The following is a 20,852-nucleotide window of genomic DNA, read 5'->3' on the forward strand; positions in this document are numbered from 1 at the left end:
GTCCACTAGGTCTGCATACCAGGTCCTGCGTGGCCACGCAGGCGCTATCAGAATCACCGAAGTTCTCTCCTGTTTGATCTTGGCAATCAAACGAGGAAGCATCGGGAATGGTGGAAACACATAAACCATGTTGAAGACCCAAGGGGCTGTCAGAGCATCTATCAGCACCGCTCCCGGGTCCCTGGACCTGGATCCGTAACAAGGAAGCTTGGCGTTCTGACGAGACGCCATGAGATCCTGATCTGGTTTGCCCCAACGACGAATCAGTTGAGCAAAGACCTCCGGATGAAGCTCCCACTCCCCCGGATGAAAAGTCTGGCGACTTAGAAAATCCGCCTCCCAGTTCTCCACGCCTGGGATGTAGATCGCTGACAGGTGGCAAGAGTGAGACTCTGCCCAGCGAATTATCTTTGAGACTTCCAACATCGCTAGGGAACTTCTGGTTCCCCCTTGATGGTTGATGTAAGCCACAGTCGTGATGTTGTCCGACTGAAATCTGATGAACCTCAGAGTTGCTAACTGAGGCCAAGCTAGGAGAGCATTGAATATTGCTCTTAACTCCAGAATATTTATTGGGAGGAGTTTCTCCTCCTGAGTCCATAATCCCTGAGCTTTCAGGGAATTCCAGACTGCTCCCCAGCCTAGAAGGCTGGCGTCTGTTGTTACAATCGTCCAATCTGGCCTGCGAAAGGTCATCCCCTTGGACAGATGTGGCCGAGAAAGCCACCATAGAAGAGAATCTCTGGTCTCTTGATCCAGATTTAGTAGGGGGGACAAATCTGAGTAATCCCCGTTCCACTGACTTAGCATGCACAATTGCAGCGGTCTGAGATGCAGGCGCGCAAATGGTACTATGTCCATTGCCGCTACCATTAAGCCGATTACTTCCATGCACTGAGCTACTGACGGGTGTGGAATTGAGTGAAGGACACGGCAAGCATTTAGAAGTTTTAATAACCTGGCCTCTGTCAGGTAAATTTTCATCTCTACAGAATCTATAAGAGTCCCTAGAAAGGGAACTCTTGTAAGTGGTAATAGAGAACTCTTTTCCACGTTCACCTTCCACCCATGCAACCTCAGAAATGCCAGAGCTATCTCTGTATGAGACTTGGCAGTTTGAAAACTTGACGCTTGTATCAGAATGTCGTCTTAGTACCGCCAGAAGTGATCCTAGAATTTTTGTAAAGATTCTTGGAGCCGTAGCTAATCCGAAGGGAAGAGCTACAAACTGGTAATGCCTGTCTAGGAAGGCAAATCTCAGATACCGGTAATGGTCCTTGTGAATCGGTATGTGAAGGTAGGCATCCTTTAGATCCACTGTGGTCATGTACTGACCCTCTTGGATCATGGGAAGGATGGTTCGAATAGTTTCCATTTTGAATGATGGAACTCTTAGAAATTTGTTTAGGATTTTTAAGTCCAAGATTGGCCTGAAGGTTCCCTCTTTCTTGGGAACCACAAATAGGTTTGAATAGAATCCCTGCCTGTGTTCCGTCCGCGGAACTGGGTGGATTACCCCCATTAGTAAGAGGTCTTGTACACAGCGTAGAAACGCCTCTTTCTTTATTTGGTTTGCTGATAACCTTGAAAGATGAAATCTCCCCCGTGGAGGAGAAGTTTTGAAGTCCAGGAGATATCCCTGAGATATGATCTCCAACGCCCAGGGATCCTGGACATCTCTTGCCCAAGCCTGGGCGAAGAGAGAAAGTCTGCCCCCCACTAGATCCGTTTCCGGATAGGGGGCCCTCTCTTCATGCTGTTTTGGGGACTGGTTAACTTTCCAGCCCTGTCTGTAACGAGCAACAGCTCCTTCCTGTTTTGGAGCGGAGGAAGTTGATGCTGCTCCTGCCTTGAAGTTACGAAAGGCACGAAAATTAGACTGTTTGGCCTTTGATTTGGCCCTGTCCTGAGGTAGAGCATGGCCCTTACCTCCCGTAATGTCAGCAATAATTTCTTTCAAGCCGGGCCCGAATAAGGTCTGCCCTTTGAAAGGAATATTAAGCAATTTAGATTTAGAAGTCACGTCAGCTGACCAGGATTTAAGCCATAGCGCTCTGCGCGCTTGGATGGCGAATCCGGAGTTCTTAGCCGTAAGTTTGGTTAAATGCACAACGGCATCAGAAACAAATGCGTTAGCTAGCTTAAGTGTCTTAAGCTTGTTGATTATTTCATCCAATGGAGCTGAGCGAATGGCCTCTTCCAGAGACTCAAACCAGAATGCTGCCGCAGCAGTGACAGGCGCAATGCATGCGAGGGGCTGTAAAATAAAACCTTGTTGAACAAACATTTTCTTAAGGTAACCCTCTAATTTTTTATCCATTGGATCTGAAAAGGCACAACTATCCTCCACCGGGATAGTGGTACGCTTAGCTAAAGTAGAAACTGCTCCCTCCACCTTAGGGACCGTCTGCCATAAGTCTCGTGTGGTGGCGTCAATAGGAAACATTTTCCTAAATATGGGAGGAGGGGTAAAAGGCACACCCGGTCTATCCCACTCCTTGCTAATAATCTCTGTAAGCCTTTTTGGTATAGGAAATACGTCAGTACACACCGGTACCGCATAGTATCTATCCAACCTACATAATTTCTCTGGAATTGCAACCGTGTTACAATCATTCAGAGCCGCTAATACCTCCCCTAGCAATGTGCGGAGGTTCTCTAGCTTAAATTTAAAATTGGAAATCTCTGAATCCAGTCTCCCTGGATCAGATCCGTCACCCACAGAATGAAGCTCTCCGTCCTCACGTTCTGCAAACTGTGACGCAGTATCTGACATGGCTCTCATCTCATCCGCGCGCTCTATCCTTAACCCAGAGCTATCGCGCTTGCCTCTTAATTCTGGCAACTTAGATAATACTTCTGTCATAACAGTAGCCATGTCTTGCAAAGTGATTTGTAAGGGCCTCCCTGATATACTTGGCGCCACAAAATCACACACCTCCTGAGCGGGAGGCGAAGGTACTGACACGTGAGGAGAGTTAGTCGGCATAACTTCCCCCTCGTCGTCTGGTGATAATTTCTTTACATGTAAAGATTGACTTTTATTTAAAGTAGCATCAATGAAATTAGTACACAAATTTCTATTGGGCTCCACATTGGCCTTTAAACATAGTGAACAAAGAGATTCATCTGAGTCAGACATGTTTAAACAAACTAGCAATGAGACTAGCAAACTTGGAAATACTTTTCAAAATTAATTTACAAGCAATATAAAAAACGTTACTGTGCCTTTAAGAAGCACAGAAAAACTGACACAGTTGAAATAACAATGACCAAAATAGTTATAGCAACCAAATTTTCACAGTAAATGTATTAAGTTAGCAAAGGATTGCACCCACCAGCAAATGGATGATTAACCCCTTAGTACCCAAAAACGGATAACAATTCTATAATTAACGTTTTTCTCACAGTCAAATACACTGCCACAGGACTGCTGTGCCTGATTACCTCCCTCAAAATGGATTTTGAAGACCCCTGAGCTCTCTAGAGACGATCTGGATCATGGAGGATGAAGTAGACAGATTGTGACTGAATTTTTACTACGCAAAAAAGCGCTAAAATAGGCCCCTCCCACTCATATTACAACAGTGGGGAAGCTCAGAAACTGTTTCTATGCAGAAAACAAAAATGGCCATGTGGTAAAAATCATGCCCTAATAAGTTTTATCACCAAGTACCTCACAAAAACGATTAACAAGCCAGTAAACGTTTTAAACATACATTTGAAAGTTATGTATTATTATTAATAAGCCTGCTACCAGTCGTTTTTACTGCAGTTAAGGCTCATACATTATTTCAGTATTAACAGTATTTTCAGAGTCAATTCCATTCCTTAGAAAAATACATTCAGTGTACACACACACACACATCAGCCTGATACCAGTCGCTATCACTGCATTTAAGGCTGAACTTACTTTACAATGGTATCAGCAGTATTTTCTCAGTCAATTCCATTCCTCAGAAAATAAATTACTGCACATACCTCATTTGTTGCAGGGGAGCCCTGCATGCTATTCCCCTTCTCTGAAGTTACCTCACTCCTCAGATGAGAAACAGCCAGTGGATCTTAGTTACGTCTGCTAAGACCATAGAAAAAAACCCAGGCAGATTCTTCTTCTAATGCTGCCTGAGAATAAACAGCACACTCCGGTGCCATTTAAAAATAACAAACTTTTGATTGTAGAAATAAACTAAGTTAAAAAACACCACAGATCTCTCACAGCTTCCTTTTTAGTTAGGCTGCAAGAGAATGACTGAGTATGATATGTGAGGGGAGGAGCTATATAGCAGCTCTGCTGGGTAATTCTCTTGCAGTTTCCTGTTAGGAAGAGATATATTCCATAAGTAATGGATGACCCGTGGACTGACTACACTTAACAGGAGAAATTAGAAAGTTGCTTAAAATTACTTGCTCTATATGAATCAAGAAAGAAAAAAATTTGGGTTCAGTGTCCCTTTAAGTAGGCATTTTTCAAGCAATTACATTTGTCTGAACAAAATACATAAAATGAGAATCACCTGTAATAAGTAGGAGGGAAACTGGGCACCAGCAACAAATGAAGAGTAGATAGACACAATGAAAAGGTGTAAACTGAAAGGGAGAGCCATGTAAAAAAAAAAAACAGGTGTACACAGACCATAGGTTTTCAACAAAATGAGATATTTAAAACACACTGCAAAGGTAACAATAAGTGAAAAATGCCACACATATAAAGGTACTGTACTAACCAAAAAATAAGTTGTTTAATCAATAGAATTATATTAAATAAGTATTTATTATTGAATAAAAGTGTATTACACGATTTGAAAGAGAGAGGTTTCTGCTAAGCTTATGATTATAGTTTATCCGTTTCAGCATAGGATTTCTCAATAAGCCTTCGTAAGTCCTTTGCAGCAGGCGTTGATTCTATCAAACAAAGTTCTTTCAATAGCAAGTTGGGGTTCTTCAACAACTGAACATTTTCCTAATTGAAAAAGAACAACAAAAAAACTCAACACATCAAATAATGTACCCTTTTTTTTTTCTTATTAGAACAAAGAGAAAATCAACTTACCTGAGTAGTTACTGTCTCAAAGGATGTTTTTGGAATTTGTAGAGCATCAGAGTTCAAACTCCCGTCCTGCCAAAGAGACATGGTAAGACTAGCAAGTTTCTCAACACATGTAATGCACATTCACATAAAAAAATGCATAAGCACCTCCAGTTGCTGCTCTTCCTCTAACTCTGGTCTCAAATGGTCAAGCTTTTCTTGCAGAGGCACAATTTCCTCTTCTATTCGTTGTGTGGTCTCCACAGCTTTCTTAAGCTCATCCTATTTCAGAGGAATACATTCAAATAAAACAAAGCTTTGCCACAGTAATCAAAGTCACATCTGGAACCCAACTTATATAAAAACATTTGTGTGTTCATAGCTAGACACACCCCTTGCAGTTCCATATGTAGCCTGTACTCTGATAATCACTTCCATCTGCTCCTAGAATCCATTGCAGTATAATCAGGACTTTGAAAATGCTTAAGGTTAAAGCCTTCCCTTACTATATAGTGGGGATCTGTCCCTTTAAAGAGTTTAACTCTAGATGAGGCTACACACCACACACTAATTTTTACAATACAAAAGTATCACATTATTCATTTCTATTCACACAGGTAGTTTTAAAACCATGACATTCTGAAAACATAATTTATGTAAGAACTTACCTGATAAATGTATTTATTTCATGGTGGCGAGAGTCCACAAGCTTGTTACTGATGGGATATACATTCCTACCATGAGGAGGCAAGGTTTCCCAAACCTCAAAAGCCTATAAATACCCTGCCCATCTCACTCATACCTCAGTTTAACGTATAGCCAAGAGGTGAGGTGTTTAAGGAGTAAAAGCATAAAATAAAGGAGCAGGAAAAAAGATGTTGTTATAAAAAATAACCCAAAAATAAAGAAAATTGGTTGGCCTCTCACCACCATGAAAGAAATTAATTTATCTGGTAAGTTCTTACATAAATTATGTTTTCTTTCATATAGGTGGCGAGAGTCCACGAGCTTGTTATTTATGGTATATAATACCCAAGATAAAGAAGTCTATGAGTAACTAAAAAACAAAATGTATGCTTACCTGATTAAAATTTATTTCCGGAAATGGTGAGTCCACGGCTTGAGTAATTACCGTTGGGAATATCACTCCTGGCCAGCAGGAGGAGGCAAAGAGCACCACAGTTAAACTGTTAAGTATCACCATGGACTCACCATATCCGGAAAGAAAGAAATTTATCATCAGGTAAGCATACATTTTGTTTTTCTTTCCTAAGACATGGTGAGTCCACGGCTTGAGTAATTACTGTTGGGAATATCACTCCTGGCCAGCAGGAGGAGGCAAAGAGCACCACAGTTAAACTGTTAAGTATCACCATGGACTCACCATATCCGGAAAGAAAGAAATTTATCATCAGGTAAGCATACATTTTGTTTTTCTTTCCTAAGACATGGTGAGTCCACGGCTTGAGTAATTACTGTTGGGAACTAATACCCAAGCTAGAGGACACGGATAAATAGGGAGGGACAAGACAGGCAGTCCTAAACAGAAGGCACCACTGCTTGAAGAACCTTTCTCCCAAAAGAAACCTTAGCCAATGCAAAAGTATCAACTTTGGAAAATTTGGAAAAAGTATGTAGAGAAGACCAAGTTGCAGCCTTGCAAACTTGTTCCACAGAAGCTTCCTTTTTGAAAGCCCAAGAAGAGAAAACAGCTCTTGTGGAATGAGCTGTAATTCTCTCAGGAGGCTGCTGTCCAGCAGTCTCATAAGCCAAATGAATTATACTTTGTAACCAAAAAGAAAGGGTAGTAGCAGTAGCTTTCTGACCTTTACGTTTCCGAGAAACAGACAAAGAGGGCAGAGGACTGGTGAAAATTCTTAGTCGCTTGTAAGTAGAATTTAAGAGCATGTACAACATCCAAATTGTGTAACAAACGTTCTTTGGAAGAAGAAGGATGAGGACACAGAGAGGAAACAACAATTTCCTGATTGATATTTCTATTAGAAACAACCTTAGGAAGGAAACCTAACTTAGTACGAAGAACCGCCTTATCGGCATGAAAAATAAGAAAAGGGGAATCACACTGCAGAGCTGAGAGTTCCATGACTCTTCGAGCAGAAGAGATAGCAACAAGAAACAAAACCTTCCAAGATAACAGCTTAATGTCTATGGAATGCAACGGCTCAAAGGGAGCCAGCTGTAAAACTTTAAGAACAAGGTTAAGGCTCCAAGGAGGAGCAACAGACTTAAAGACAGGCATGATTTTGACCAAGGCCTGACAAAGAGATTGCACATCTGGCACATCCTCCAAAACTTTTTTGTAGTAAAACTGATAAAGCAGAAATCTGACCCTTCAGGGTACTGACTGAGAATCCCTTCTCCGGGCCTTCCTGAAGAAAAGATAAAATTCTAGGAATTCTAATTCTACTCCAATAGTAGCCCTTGGATTCACACCAATAACGATATTTACGCCATATCTTATGGTAAATCTTTCTAGTAACAGGCTTGTGAGCCTGAATCGTGGTCTCAATGACCGACTTAGAAAAACCACGAACCGTACCTTGGAAGCTTGGCGTTCTGATGGGACGCCATTAGATTTAACGCCAGCACCCCCCATTTGAGGACTAAGCTGGAAAACACCTCTGGATAGAGCTCCCACTACCCGGGATGAAAAGTCTGTCTGCTCAGAAAATCCGCTTCCCAGTTGTCTACTCCTAGAATGTAGATGGCAGCAATTGTGGGTCTCTGCCCACTGAAGAATCTGAGTAACCTCCTTCATGCTAAGGAACTCCAAGTTCCTCCCTGGTTATTGATGAAAGCCACAGAAGTTATGTTGTCTAACTGGAACCTGATAAACTGGGCTGAGAACAACTGAGGCCAAGTCAATAGAGGGTTGTAAATCGCCCTCAACTCCAAGATGTTGATGGGAAAAGCAGACTCCTCCCAAGTTCAAAGGCCCTGTGCTTTTAACAAGTTTCAGACTGCTCTCCAGCCCAGCAGGCTGGCTTCCGTGGTCACAATCACCCAGGAAGGTCTCTGAAAGCATGTGCCCTGAGACAGATGTTCCTGAGAAATCCACCACAGAAAAAAATCCCTCGACGACTGATCTAACTCTATTCTCTGAGATAGATCCGCATGGTCGCCATTCCATTGTCTGAGCATGCACAACTGGAGAGCTCTCAAATGGAATCGAGTAAAAGGAATGATGTTCATGGAAGCCACCATCAGACCGATTGCCTCCATACATTGAGCCACTGAAGAATAAGCAACAGCCTGAAGAGAGAGGCAAGAGGAAACTATTTTGTTTTTCCTGACCTCAGTCTTCATCAATAGAAAATCTATTATGGTCCCTAAGAACACTACTCTTGTAGCAGGGGAAAGGGAGCTTTTTTCCAGATTCACATTCCATCTGTGTGAGATTTTGTTTGTTGAAAAGATGGCGCCTGAACCAATATGTCGTCCAGGTAGGGTGCCACAGCAATTCCACAAGAACAGATTACTGCCAAAAGAGCCCCCAGAACCTTTAAAAAAATCCTGGGAGCCGTGGCTAGACCAAATGGAAGGGCCACAAACTGGAAATGTTTGTCCAGAAAGGCAAATCTCAGGAATCTGTGATGGTCCCTGTGAATAGGAATATGAAGATACGCATCCTTTAGGTCCATGGTTGTCATGAACTAACCCTCTTGTACTAAAGGAAGAATGGAGCGTATAGTTTCCATCTTGGAGGATTGAACTTTGAGAAACTTGTTTAGACACTGCAAGTCTAGATTGGGACGGAAAGTTCCCTCTTTTTTGGGAACCACAAATAGGTTGGAGTAGAACCCGAGACCCTGTTCCTGCAATGGAACTATCACTCCCAGGGAGGAAAGATGTTGTATACATTTCAAGAACACCTCTCTTTATCTGGTCTGCAGATAATCTTGAGAGAAGGAATCTGCCTCTGGAAGGAAAAGTCTTGAATTCCAATTTGTAACCCTGGGATACTATGTCCACAGTCCAGGGATTTGGGACATCTCGTATCCAGGCTTGAGAGCACTGAGAAAGTCTGGCCCCACCTGATCCGATCCTGGATCGGGGGCAAACCATGCTGATTTGGAATCAGCTGAGGGTTTCTTTGATTGTTTCCCCTTGTTACAAAATTGATTGGGTTTCCAAGAAGACTTGGATTGTTCCTACTTGGAAGAAGGGGAAGACTTTCCTCTGAATTTATGAAAGGAATGAAAAATTACTCTGACATACTTTAAGCCTATTCTTCTTATCTTGAGGTAGAAAAGACCCCTTTACACTCGTAATATCAGAGATAATTTCTGTCAAACCGGGTCCAAACAAGGTTTTGCCCTTGTAAGGAATCGCCAGAAGCTTGAGTTTAGAAGGAACGTCCGCAGACCAGGATTTCAACCAGAACGCCATTCGGGCTAGGACAGCGAAGGACTAGCTCCTTGCCTGTAAAATGGCATCTGCAATAAAGGAATTGGCCAACTTAAGAGCTTTAATCCTATCTTGAATTTCATCCAAGGAAGTCTCTACTTGAAGAGAATTAGACAAGGCGTTGAACCAATAAGATGATGCACTAGTCACGGTGGCAATACACACCGCAGGTTGCCATTGGAGATCTTGATGAACATATATCTTTTTCAAATAAGCCTCCAATCTTCTTGTCCATTGGATCTTAAAAGAGCAGCTATCCACAATAGGAATAGTGGTTCTCTTAGCCAGAGTGGAAATGGCCCCTTCAACTTTGGGTACAGTATACCAAGGGTCTTTAATGGAGTCGTCGACAGGAAACATTTTTTTAAAAATGGGAGACGGGGAAAAAGACACCCCTGATTTCTCTCATTCCTGTGAGATAATCTCACTAGCACAGTCTGGCACAGGAAAAACCTCCGAAGTGGAAGGTTCATCAAAGAAACTATTAAGTTTACTAGATTTCTTAGGAGTGACAATGAAAGGGTATCGGAGTCATCTAAAGTAGCTAAAACCTTCTTTAACAATACACAAAGTTCAAGCTTAAATCTGAAGGATACCACCACAATCTCAGAAGAAGAATTATACTGTCCAAATCTGAGATTTCACCCTCAGAAAGAGAGGACAGACACCTTACTTTATGAATTTCTAGATTTTCTCTTGCGTTTTCCCTGTAATCTGGGAATGGCAGCTAATGTCGCAGATATTGTTGAAGATACCTGGGCAGCAATTTCTTCTTTTAAATAAACTCCACTAGGAGTTATATAGAGGAACTGCAGGGCACTGCATGTGACGCCATTGAGGCTTGGGACGTACCGGGAGAAAGCTGAGGTATTATTTTAACAGCATGATCCTGAGAGACATTAGGCTAAAAAAAATTACCTTTATTTTGCAAGGTTTTCTTGACACGTGAAGAACAAAATTGCATAGGAGCTGCAATTTGTGCATCTAAACATGATAAGCATGAATTCACGAGAGCAGGCTTTTGCTCCATATCAGACATGTGAAACAATAAATAAACTTGTACAGATAAGTTTCAAAGATTTTAACATTCAATTAAAATAAGCTGAGGAAAAAATACACTTTAAATTTTATCCCAAATTAGTATCGATCCCCAGCTAAAATTATGTGAGAAAAGTTAAGAAAAAACATTTAATAAACATCAAATAAACTTCTAAAATACCCCTCAGGCAACCCCACACCTCAATTATTGAGGTGCCTTACCCTAACCAATTAAGACAGGATCACCCAGAAATGGAGAAAAAAAAATTACTTTTTCTTCAGAAACGTTATGAAGTAAAGCCGGTCATGTGACCGCAACTGCCGTTATGTTGTCTGACTTTCAAATTACTGCTGTGACACAGAGAGGCACTAAAAATAGCTTTCTGGTACACAGAGTACCAGAAATAACAGTTTTTTCAAGCCTTACAGTTTAAAATGTTGCATCATTTTATTTTAAAGCAAAGGGGAAATGAATAAGCTGCTGAAATAGAAAATTCAGCTTTACTTTCAGTTTAAACTTCTATTGTTTTATCAAGTAAATATGTGTCAGAAAATAAATCCTAATAAAAACACATTTTACCCTTTCTTTTTAAAAGAGTTTAAATGTTAGTCTCAGACATGCTAAAGTGCCTGCTTCATGCCCCAGTGTAACCCATACAACAGGATTATCTATGCCCCAATAAAAAAAGCAGTGTCTTTTAATTTGTTAAGTGCATGGTCTTCACAACTAGAAGAAAAAGCACTTACCTGCTCCGCTGTCCGGCATGTAGACAGTTACAAGGTATGAGAAGACACAGTTCTTCACAGAGACCTTTGAAAAAGAAAGAACAGAGTAGCCAGCTCTGGCTTTCTAAACTAGGGCAGCAATTGTTAGGAAAATGCAGTAAGTACTTCTTTACAAAGTTTCTAACTGCTTTAAAGCCACCACTACCGACTGCAAGGAATGATGTGGAATACGGCAATGCCCCAATACTTGCTTGTAGATGAAATCAAAAATTTTCTTCAGACACCTAAACTTCACCTCCTCCATACACCAAAGGCAAAAAGAATGACTGGGGGTTGTGGGTAAATGAGTGATACTTAACAGTTTATCTGTGATGCTCTTTGCCTCCTCCTGCTGGCCAGGAGTGATATTTCCAACAGTAATTACTCAAGCCGTGGACTCACCATATCTTAGGAAAGAAATAAAGGGAGGGCTAAAATAAAAACAGCCATTTTCACTGAGAAATGAAATCCAAAAGTAATGTTTGTTTGTTTTTTTAAATTAAAAAAAAAAAATTAAAAAGAGACAGTCAAGTCCAAAACAATCTTTCATGATTCAAATAGGGCATGTAATTTAAAACAACGTTCCAATTTACTTTTATCACCAATTTTGCTTTGTTCTCTTGGTATTCTTAGTTGAAAGCTAAACCTAGGAGGTTCATATGCCAATTTCTTTTTGCATTTTGAGTTTTTCACCACTAGAAGGCATTAGTTCATGTGTTTCATATAGATAACATTGAGCTCATGCACGTGAATTTACCATGGAGTCAGCTCTGATTGCCTAAATTGCAAGTCTGTCAAAAGAACTGAAATAAGGGGGCAGTCTGCTGAGGCTTAAATACAAGGTAATTACAGAGGTAACATGTGTATAATTATAACTGTGTTGGCTATGCAAAACTGAGGAATTGGTAATTAATGGATTATCTATCTTTTAAAACAAAAATTCTGGGGGGGGTGGAGCCAACAGCCATGTAGAGAAGTCGCATTTGCTTTGGGCTCTGACCACAGTCTACAGAAATAAAGGATAAAAACCATGAAACTACCTTTATATGGTATACCATCTGCGCTCAAGAACGGCAGGGAGGTGGATAAAACCTTTGCTTTACTCGTTGGGACCAAGTATCCTCTATAACCTACACATAACGGAACTGAACTTTGAGGCCTAGATGATATCCACGTGGATAGTTTCTACTAAAGGAGATACAGAACTCTGAAACCTTTTTGGCAACTGACCACTGCTACCCCAATATAAGATCAAGCTAAGCTGCAGCGGTACCATTGGGGTCTCCCGTAATATGGCTTGCCAGATGATTACTCCGCAGCTATTTGCATCTCTCCTACAAACTATTTCAGCCCGCCTAGATTATCATCACACAAGCTGTATAGCCGTGCTGCGGGCTTCAGTCAGCTCTCCCTACCCCTTACCCACAGAAGCTTGCCCTACTAAAAGCCCCTCAGATGCCTCGAGACCACCGCACAAACTGCAGAGAGAGCATGGACTCCGGGAGGTCCTGAAGTGGAGCTCAAGGTCGGATAGTGGAGCTCAAAGTAATACGCACGCGGTGAACATACCAGCTATGAGGAGGGAGCCGCAGAGGCCTAGAAAGACGCAGGCAGCCAAGACTGTTGCTGGAGCGTTTCAGAAGTCACTTCTATACAGCCGCGCATCTGCTCAGAAGCTGGGAAAACTTGGAGCGGTTGTCAGCAGAACGGCAAGATCACTACTGCAGCATACAGTGTGGGTGGGTGCTGGCAGGAGGCTGCGGTCCATAAAAGGTTGCTTTTCCCTCAGGGTAGATATGGGTCATCGGTATAGGAAAACAAGGCTTCCAAGGGATGCAGAAGGCATATCCCTCCAGGGCAGACAGCGGAAGATGAGTACTAAAAATGACAGGCACTTGGGTTCCATGGTGGCACCTCGATATAACGGGGTTTGGATGGCCTATAACCCTGCACAAGGTACTTTATACAAACGGCCTATTCTAGGACTCCTGTGGGTCCAGCAGCCGCTAGTGGATAAGACATTTCTCTCCCACATTTCTAAGACTGTAATCGGCTAGATCTGTGTTCTCTTTCTCTCTACATACCAGGCTGTTGCTCTTATATGAGACTTCACCCCTGGATATATAGAGAGAAACTACAGCATCTGATTGTACTTTCATATACTACATTAATGTTACCAAAGACACCGGACAGAGACTTTCTAGTTCCTTATTTGTTTTTTACATTAGCATAAATCCCCAAGTTATCTGTAGATCCCTAACATGAAGAGATCTAATCCCCTATTGTTATACTTGTATTTACTCTTGTACTTAGATGTCCTCTTACATTTATAGGGTGTTACAATGCTAATGTCAATAGATCCGAACTGCTTACACAAGCCCTTCAATTGATAGGCAGGCTTATCTTTGGTATATGAGTGTTCACATGTATTGTTTTTTTTCCCTCTATAATGCATCTAGGGCACTCTAATTGTTGTATGTCTGTTGCAAATTTATAGCCTGTGTCTGAGCCTGAATAGTGGCTATGTTTTATTACTGCTTAGTACTAATTTTCTCCAAAGGATCTAATTGCAATGTTTCTGTATTGTTTATGTTTTACTAATCTCTACATATCTACACACACCCACAGAGGGAGTAATGTCTTACCCTACTTAAAAGGTCCTGCAGCCTGCACATTTTGCAAGTCTGACTAAAAGTACTAACTTGGAACTAATTTAACCTGGCCAAAACCTGCTTATATTTCATATCCGGACTTATCTCCTACCACTATTGGTGTTGGAGTTTAGTTGGCGGTTTAGATGGCACACTTACTTTAATTAGTATGCGAATCGCAGACATGGGCACTCTATGTGATTCTGCTTCCTTGTTACCACTAGTGGGAAAGAGGGAACGTCGTTAAGGCCCCCAGCCATGTCATGATGGTTGTATTTGAAAATAGCAGGCAAGACTTTACGTACTGTACGGTGTTATCCACATAATGCATATATTTGATAGACCATTTAGCTATGATATCTTTTCCTTCTTGGGGTCCTTGTTTAGACCGCTATAGATAGCGACAGACATGTTCGGGTAATCCCATAATATACACTCTAGATAAGAAGCACTCTGCCACTACCTAACCTCAGCTAATACTTATAGGGGGTCTTTAAATTTAAATTGAAAACATTCCAGTAATCTACCCCCTCTATAATACAGCCCCTGGGGTCATGTAAAATATTAAGGAGCGCCATCCATGCATTTTGTATGGTGCCAAGTTAGACACCCTAGCATAATTTGTTTCTCTCAAGATTGTGGTTTCAAGATCTTAGAATATACTCATGGGGAATTTCCTCTATAAAACTTATATTATATGTTCACGACTACTAGACAAGTCTACTGAACCCATATTTATAACCTAGCCATCCCACCATCTCAGGTCCCCCAGAGGATCTGAGCTCACAGTAGAGTGATTCACTCTTAGACTAGCAATTTAGTTATGGCACCCATATTTTAATACCCCCACCCTATATCACTTGATATGTCATCCGCTCGTTCTCTACTACACAACTCCATCTGGGGTGCGAATAGTGTGTTCGGCCCCCCTCCCCCCCCTCTACAACTACAGATATAACTTCCTTAACCCTATAAATATACATAGCACATGAGAGGTATAAAAACAGCCCCCTACTTGGGTCACTATTCTATTCACACCAATAGCACACATGGTCCAATGAATAAGTCCTTCCTAGTCACAGTTGGCTCCGCCCTCCTTACTTTATCCTTCCCCTCCCCTTCCCATTATTCGAGTGGCTCTTGCCCACTGCTACACCTCTTCCTTCCCGTTCTCTACTACCTACTCAAGGTCATTTACAATGCTAAATCCCCACACCATGATAAGAATTCCTACTTTAGTCATTTTATAGGTGTGGAGATCAGACTCCAAGCATTAAAAAATACAAAATGAAGTTATACCTTAGTTTGCCCAAACATATATTCGACACCCCTCTAGATGTAACATAGATCTCCACTCATTAAGACCGTCTTTGTAATGTCACTGCTGCTATGTTTATCTCTACAAGCTCTAATATTGACTCTCTTGGATACTGGGAACAGTTATCCCACTACTAGATGCATAGATAACTTACATGTTACAATATTATGTGTCGCACTCATGTTAATTTTATAGGTGGGCAGACTTTGTGTTTTGTATTGTGTATTGTTTTTCTTTTTGAAACTTCAATAAAAAAATCTTAAAAAAAAAAAAAAAAAAAAATTCTGGTGTTGACTGTCCCTTTAAATCATAGAATCAAATGGAGACAGCTGCCTGAAGTACCTTTCTACCAAACGCTGCTTCTGAAGAAGCAAAAACATCAAAATGATTACATTTATCAAAATGTAGTAAAGGTAGGCAATGAAAACCAAGTAGCCGCTTTGCAAATTTGATCAACTGAAGATTCATTCTTGAAAGCCCAAGATGTGGCAACTGATCTTGTAGAATGATGTGTAATTCTCTGAGGCGGAGACTGGCCCGCCTTCTAATAAGCTTTGTGAATTAAAAGTTTTAACCAAGATGCTAATGAAATCGCAGACAGACAGACTAGAAGTCTGTCTGAAATACTTAGTAGCGTCTACGTAGTATTTCAAAGCTCTTACTACATCCAAAGAGTGTTAAGATCTTTCAAGAATAGATTTAGGATTAGGACACAAAGAAGGAACAATAATTTCACTATTAATGTTGTTAGTTCAAAATTTGAAAGAAGTCCGCAAAACTGCTTTATCTTGATGGAAATTTAGATAAAGAGACTCACAAGAGAAAGCAGACAATTCAGAAACTCTTCTAGCACAAGAGATAGCGAAGAGAAACAACAGTAGTTTAATGTCCAAAGAATGCATAGACTCAAAAGGAGGAGTCTGTAGTATCTTTAATACCAGATTTAGACTCCAAGGAGAATAAATAGATTTAATGACAGGTTTAATATGAATTAAAGCTTGGACAAAACAGTGACTATCAGGAAGATTAGCAATCTTTCTGTGAAATAAAACAGAAAGAGCAGAGATTTGTCCTTTCAATGTATTGGCAGACAAACATTTATCCAAACCATTCTGAAGAAACTGGAGAATCCTAGGAATTCGAAAAGAATGCCAGGAATAATCATGAGAAGAGCACCATGAAATTAAGTTTTCCATACCTTATGGTTAATCGTCCTTGTGACTGGCTTGCGAGCCTGAATCATAGTGTTAATCAGAGTCAGAGAAACCTCTATAACTGATGACTAAACGTTCAATTTCCATGCCATTAAAGGGACATGAAACCCAATTTTTTTCTTTTGTGATTTAGAAAGAGCATGTCATTTCTAATTTACTTCTATTATCTAATTTGCTTCATTCTCATGATATCACTTGCTGAAAAGCATATCTAGATATGCTCAGTAGCTGCTGATTGGTTGCTGCACATAGAGGCCTTGTGTGATTGGCTCACACATGTGCATTGCTATTTATTCAACAAAGAATATCTAAAGAATTGAGCAAATTAGATAATAGAAGTAAATTGGAAAGTTGTTTAAAATTGCATGCCCTATCTGAATCATGAAAGTTTAATTTTGACTAGACTGTCCCTTTAAGTTTAATTTTAGATAATTCTGGATCTGAAATGAACTGCTGAGCTAAACTGCCCAACAAAAAAGTAGATGCAGCAGCAACATCAGCCATAGATACAACTGGTCTAAGAATATAGCCAGTATGTAAATACGCCATTCTATAATAAGATTCAAGCTTCCTATCTAAAGGGTCTTTAAAAGTAATGCTGTCTTCCATAAGAATGATAGTACGTTTAGCAAGAGTAGAAACAGCCCGATTAACCTTAGGAACTGTTTCCCAAAGTTCCAAATTAGCAATAGGTAAAGGATACAATTTTTTAAACCTAGAAGAAGGGTTAAAAGAGGTTCCAGGTTTAGACCATTCTTTTGCAATCACATTAGAGATAGCGTTAGGAATAGCAAAAACTTCAGGAGTAATAACAGTAGTCTTAAATACAGAATTTAAACGATTACAAGTTTTATCATCAGGAGTTTGAGGATCTGAGTCCCTGGCGGCGTAGTGTGTTACTGATGGTAGCCTTTGTTACGTTGGTCCCAGCTCTCTGCAGGTCATTCACTAGGTCCCCCCGTGTGGTTCTGGGATGTTTGCTCACCGTTCTTGTGATCATTTTGACCCCACGGGGTAAGATCTTGCGTGGAGCCCCAGATCAAGGGAGATTATCAGTGGTCTTTTATGTCTTCCATTTTCTAATTATTGCTCCCACAGTTGATTTCTTCACACCAAGCTGCTTGCCTATTGCAGATTCAGTCTTCCTAGCCTGGTGCAGGTCTACAATTTTGTTTCTGGTGTCCTTCGACAGCTCTTTGGTCTTCACCATAGTTAGTGTAGTTTGGAGTGTGACTGTTTGAGGTTGTGGACAGGTGTTTTTTATACTGATAAGTTCAAACAGGTGCCATTAATACAGGTAATGAGTGGAGGACAGAGGAGCCTCTTAAAGAAGAATATACAGGTCTGTGAGAGCCAGAAATCTTGCTTGTTTGTAGGTGACCAAATACTTATTTTCCACCATAATATGCAAATAAATGATTTCCAAATCAGACAATGTGATTGTCTGGATTTGTTTCCACATTTTGTCTCTCATAGTTGAGGTATACCTATGATGAAAATTACAGGCCTCTATCATCTTCTTAAGTGGGAGAACTTGCACAATTGGTGGCTGACTAAATACTTTTTTGCCCCACTGTATATAGAACTTCAAAAGGTTCACTGTGTAAGTCACGTCTGCTCATTTTTCGGTTTATATGTATGAATGGTGCGTTGCCTTAGAAAAACTCCTGTGGGAAATTGCCATATATGTGGTGAGGGGCGCGTTGGGTGCTCTAGCGCGTTTGGTATTATCCTTACTGTTCTGTTATTTAGGTTTGGTATTCGTGTTCTTATCGGGTTTTTTTGGAACCTCAGGGACCTTTGTCTCTGGGATATGCACATACATGTCTTTTTTTTTTAGGCATGGATTATTTTGGCTGAGATTCACCTATGGGTGTTCTCTTTCCAAGAACCTATGGAGGTCCAACATACTATTTTTTAAAATTTTTGACCACTGGGTAACTGATGTATATTATCATGCTCTATGCATTTTTTCCTTTGCAAATGATGAATAGAACTGACTCCCCAGTGGAGAAAGACATGCAGTTTACTTTGGGTGATATAGACCACCATAGATGTGAAAGTTTGATCCCTTTTCTTTTTTTCTTCTCCCTCTCTCTCTCCCCCTGTCCTTCTCGCCTTTGATACGGTTAGTGTATAGTATAGATGTCGCCTAAGTTAGTCACTTGGAATGTGGGAGGGATACACTCACCGATAAAAAAGAAAGGCTATCCTGACACACTTCCATAGACTGAACACAGACATCGCTTTCTTATAGCAGACGCACCTGACTGATAGCGAACATGACAAGTTGAAAACAGACTGGGTTGTAACATTTCCTATGTTTCTCACAATACCTCGAGCAGGGGACTGATTATACTATTCGGTAAAAAACTTGCAATAGATATCATAAAAACATATAAAGATCCAGAGGGCAGATACCTCATTAAATTGGGCTCTCAAATATTCACCCTCTGTAACATCTACGCCCCTAACCAGAAGAGCTCAGTTTTTTGGACTTAAATTATACATACTCTCAGCAAACTTGGATACTCGTATCATATTGGGTGGAGATTTTAATCTAGCTCCTGATCCTGTGTGTGACAGAATGAGAGCGCCAGGAGCTCCCCCAGAGGGCAAACGATTCAAATAGAAGGGAAGGTTTGAGACCCTGTGGATAGGGATTTTTCTTGTCTCACAAAAGCTAAGGCCTCCTTGTCTAGGATTGAGCTCTTCATGGTCTAGGACTCTATTATATCGTTAGTCCAGCGGGACAAGATTCATGATATTTTATTGTCGGATCATGCTCCAGTTGAGCTCACACTCCGTTCTTGCAGACAACCTCCTAACAGGAGCACTCTGAGATTTCCGGCCTATCTAGATACCTCTAAACCTTTTAGGCAATTTCTAATGCAATCTTGGAATGATTTTTATACTGATAACATGATACACTTGGACAGTCCTCAGTTGTTCTGGTGTTGGAGGAGAGGAAGCCACAGGAATGACTTGTCAGAGGCCTTCCTGCTATCTTTGGATGCAGAGAAGGCCTTTGACCGTGTAGAATGGGATCACCTATTTGACACGGTTCCATATCACCAGACCATTCCTTCGCACTATACAAAATATATACTCACACCCTATGGCCAGTATTCTAACTAATGGGATTTTTTCGATGGATATCGCGAGGCACGAGACAGGGTTGCCCTTTGTCTCCTTTACTTTTTGACCTGGCTCTGGAGTCTCTGGCCATTAAGCTGCAACAAATCTTTCCTGGGCTCTCGGTACATGGAAAATCCCAACAGATGGCACTTTATGCCGATTATATGCTATTATTTGTGGAAGGCCCCTCCAAACATGTTCCCAATATCTTACAAACAGTACAGGATTTTGGCACATTCTCGGGGTACAGGGTCAATGCGGCTAAATCGGAGATCTTATGGCTAAACAAGCATACAGACAGTCATACGAAGTATCCTTTTTCTGTAGCAGAGAACAAGCTCAGATATCTTGGTATACATTTACTTTGGAATCCGCATTGTCTATATGATATAAACATCTCAAAACATTGCACTGCTCTCTGTGGCCAACTTCAAGAATGGAACTCTCTTCCGCTATCCCTTATGGGATGAGTAAGCCTCATAAAAATGGTCACTTAACCACGCATATTGTACCCCATGCTTATGTTGCTATTCCTGATCAATAAGAAAGATCTTGGAGCCCTGAATCAGGCGGTTAAGAGATTCATTTGGTGTGGGAGCAAACCCTGCATTGCAGCTAATTTTTTACAACACCCATACGGAGAGAGTGGCTTAGGCATCCAGAAATTGTAAGCTATATAATTGGGCTGCTTTGATTAGAATTGTCCTAGACTGGCAATTGGGGACTTCTCATTTTGGTGACATTGACTTGGAAAATGCGGTTCTAAATGCAATTGACATATCGTATGTACCTTATCTTAAACCAGGGGACTATTCACCTCTCTTGAGAACCTCTATTCTTTACACGGGTCCTCTAGCAGCGTGGTGGATGGCCCATAAGTTTTCTGGGGGCACTGCATCCTTCCCCTAAACTGATTCCCCTGGTTGGTAATCCAGATTTCCCGGCAGGTACGGACACTTTGCCCTTTCTTCAGTGGAAGGAAAAGGGAATTAGAGTAGTTGGGGATCTTTTGGACACACAGCCAAAACATTCGACAATCTGAGCACTAAATACTCCATCCCAAACAAGCAGTTTTATGCATATCTGCAAGTACATCATTATATTGCTACTCTTAAACAAAATGACCCTAACTTCTGGAACTCATCGCTATTTGCTACACCACAGACAGCTTTTGTGGCGGGTAACTTCTTGTAACTGACACGCAGGTACGAGTTCTGGATAAGTGGACAAGGAGAGGTATGGACGCATCTCTTACATATACATACAACAAA

General features: G+C 41.0%; 1 protein-coding gene across 3 annotated transcripts in view; it reads right to left on the reverse strand.

Moving 5' to 3' along the window:
* Positions 1–4,755: 4,755 nt before the first annotated feature.
* CENPQ (centromere protein Q) overlaps positions 4,756–20,852 on the reverse strand; it is a 78,966-nt gene continuing 62,869 nt past the window's right edge. For all 3 annotated transcript variants that reach the window (XM_053693782.1, XM_053693800.1, XM_053693792.1), the window contains exons 7-9: positions 5,198–5,311; positions 5,054–5,119; positions 4,756–4,963 (exon numbers count right to left, since the gene is read on the reverse strand). In XM_053693782.1, coding sequence (XP_053549757.1) covers positions 4,835–4,963; positions 5,054–5,119; positions 5,198–5,311 — 309 coding nt within the window. In that variant the 3' untranslated portion in view covers positions 4,756–4,834. The remainder of the gene's footprint in view (positions 4,964–5,053; positions 5,120–5,197; positions 5,312–20,852) is intronic.

Source organism: Bombina bombina, chromosome 1 (assembly GCF_027579735.1).
Source record: "Bombina bombina isolate aBomBom1 chromosome 1, aBomBom1.pri, whole genome shotgun sequence".
NCBI classification, from domain to species: domain Eukaryota; kingdom Metazoa; phylum Chordata; class Amphibia; order Anura; family Bombinatoridae; genus Bombina; species Bombina bombina.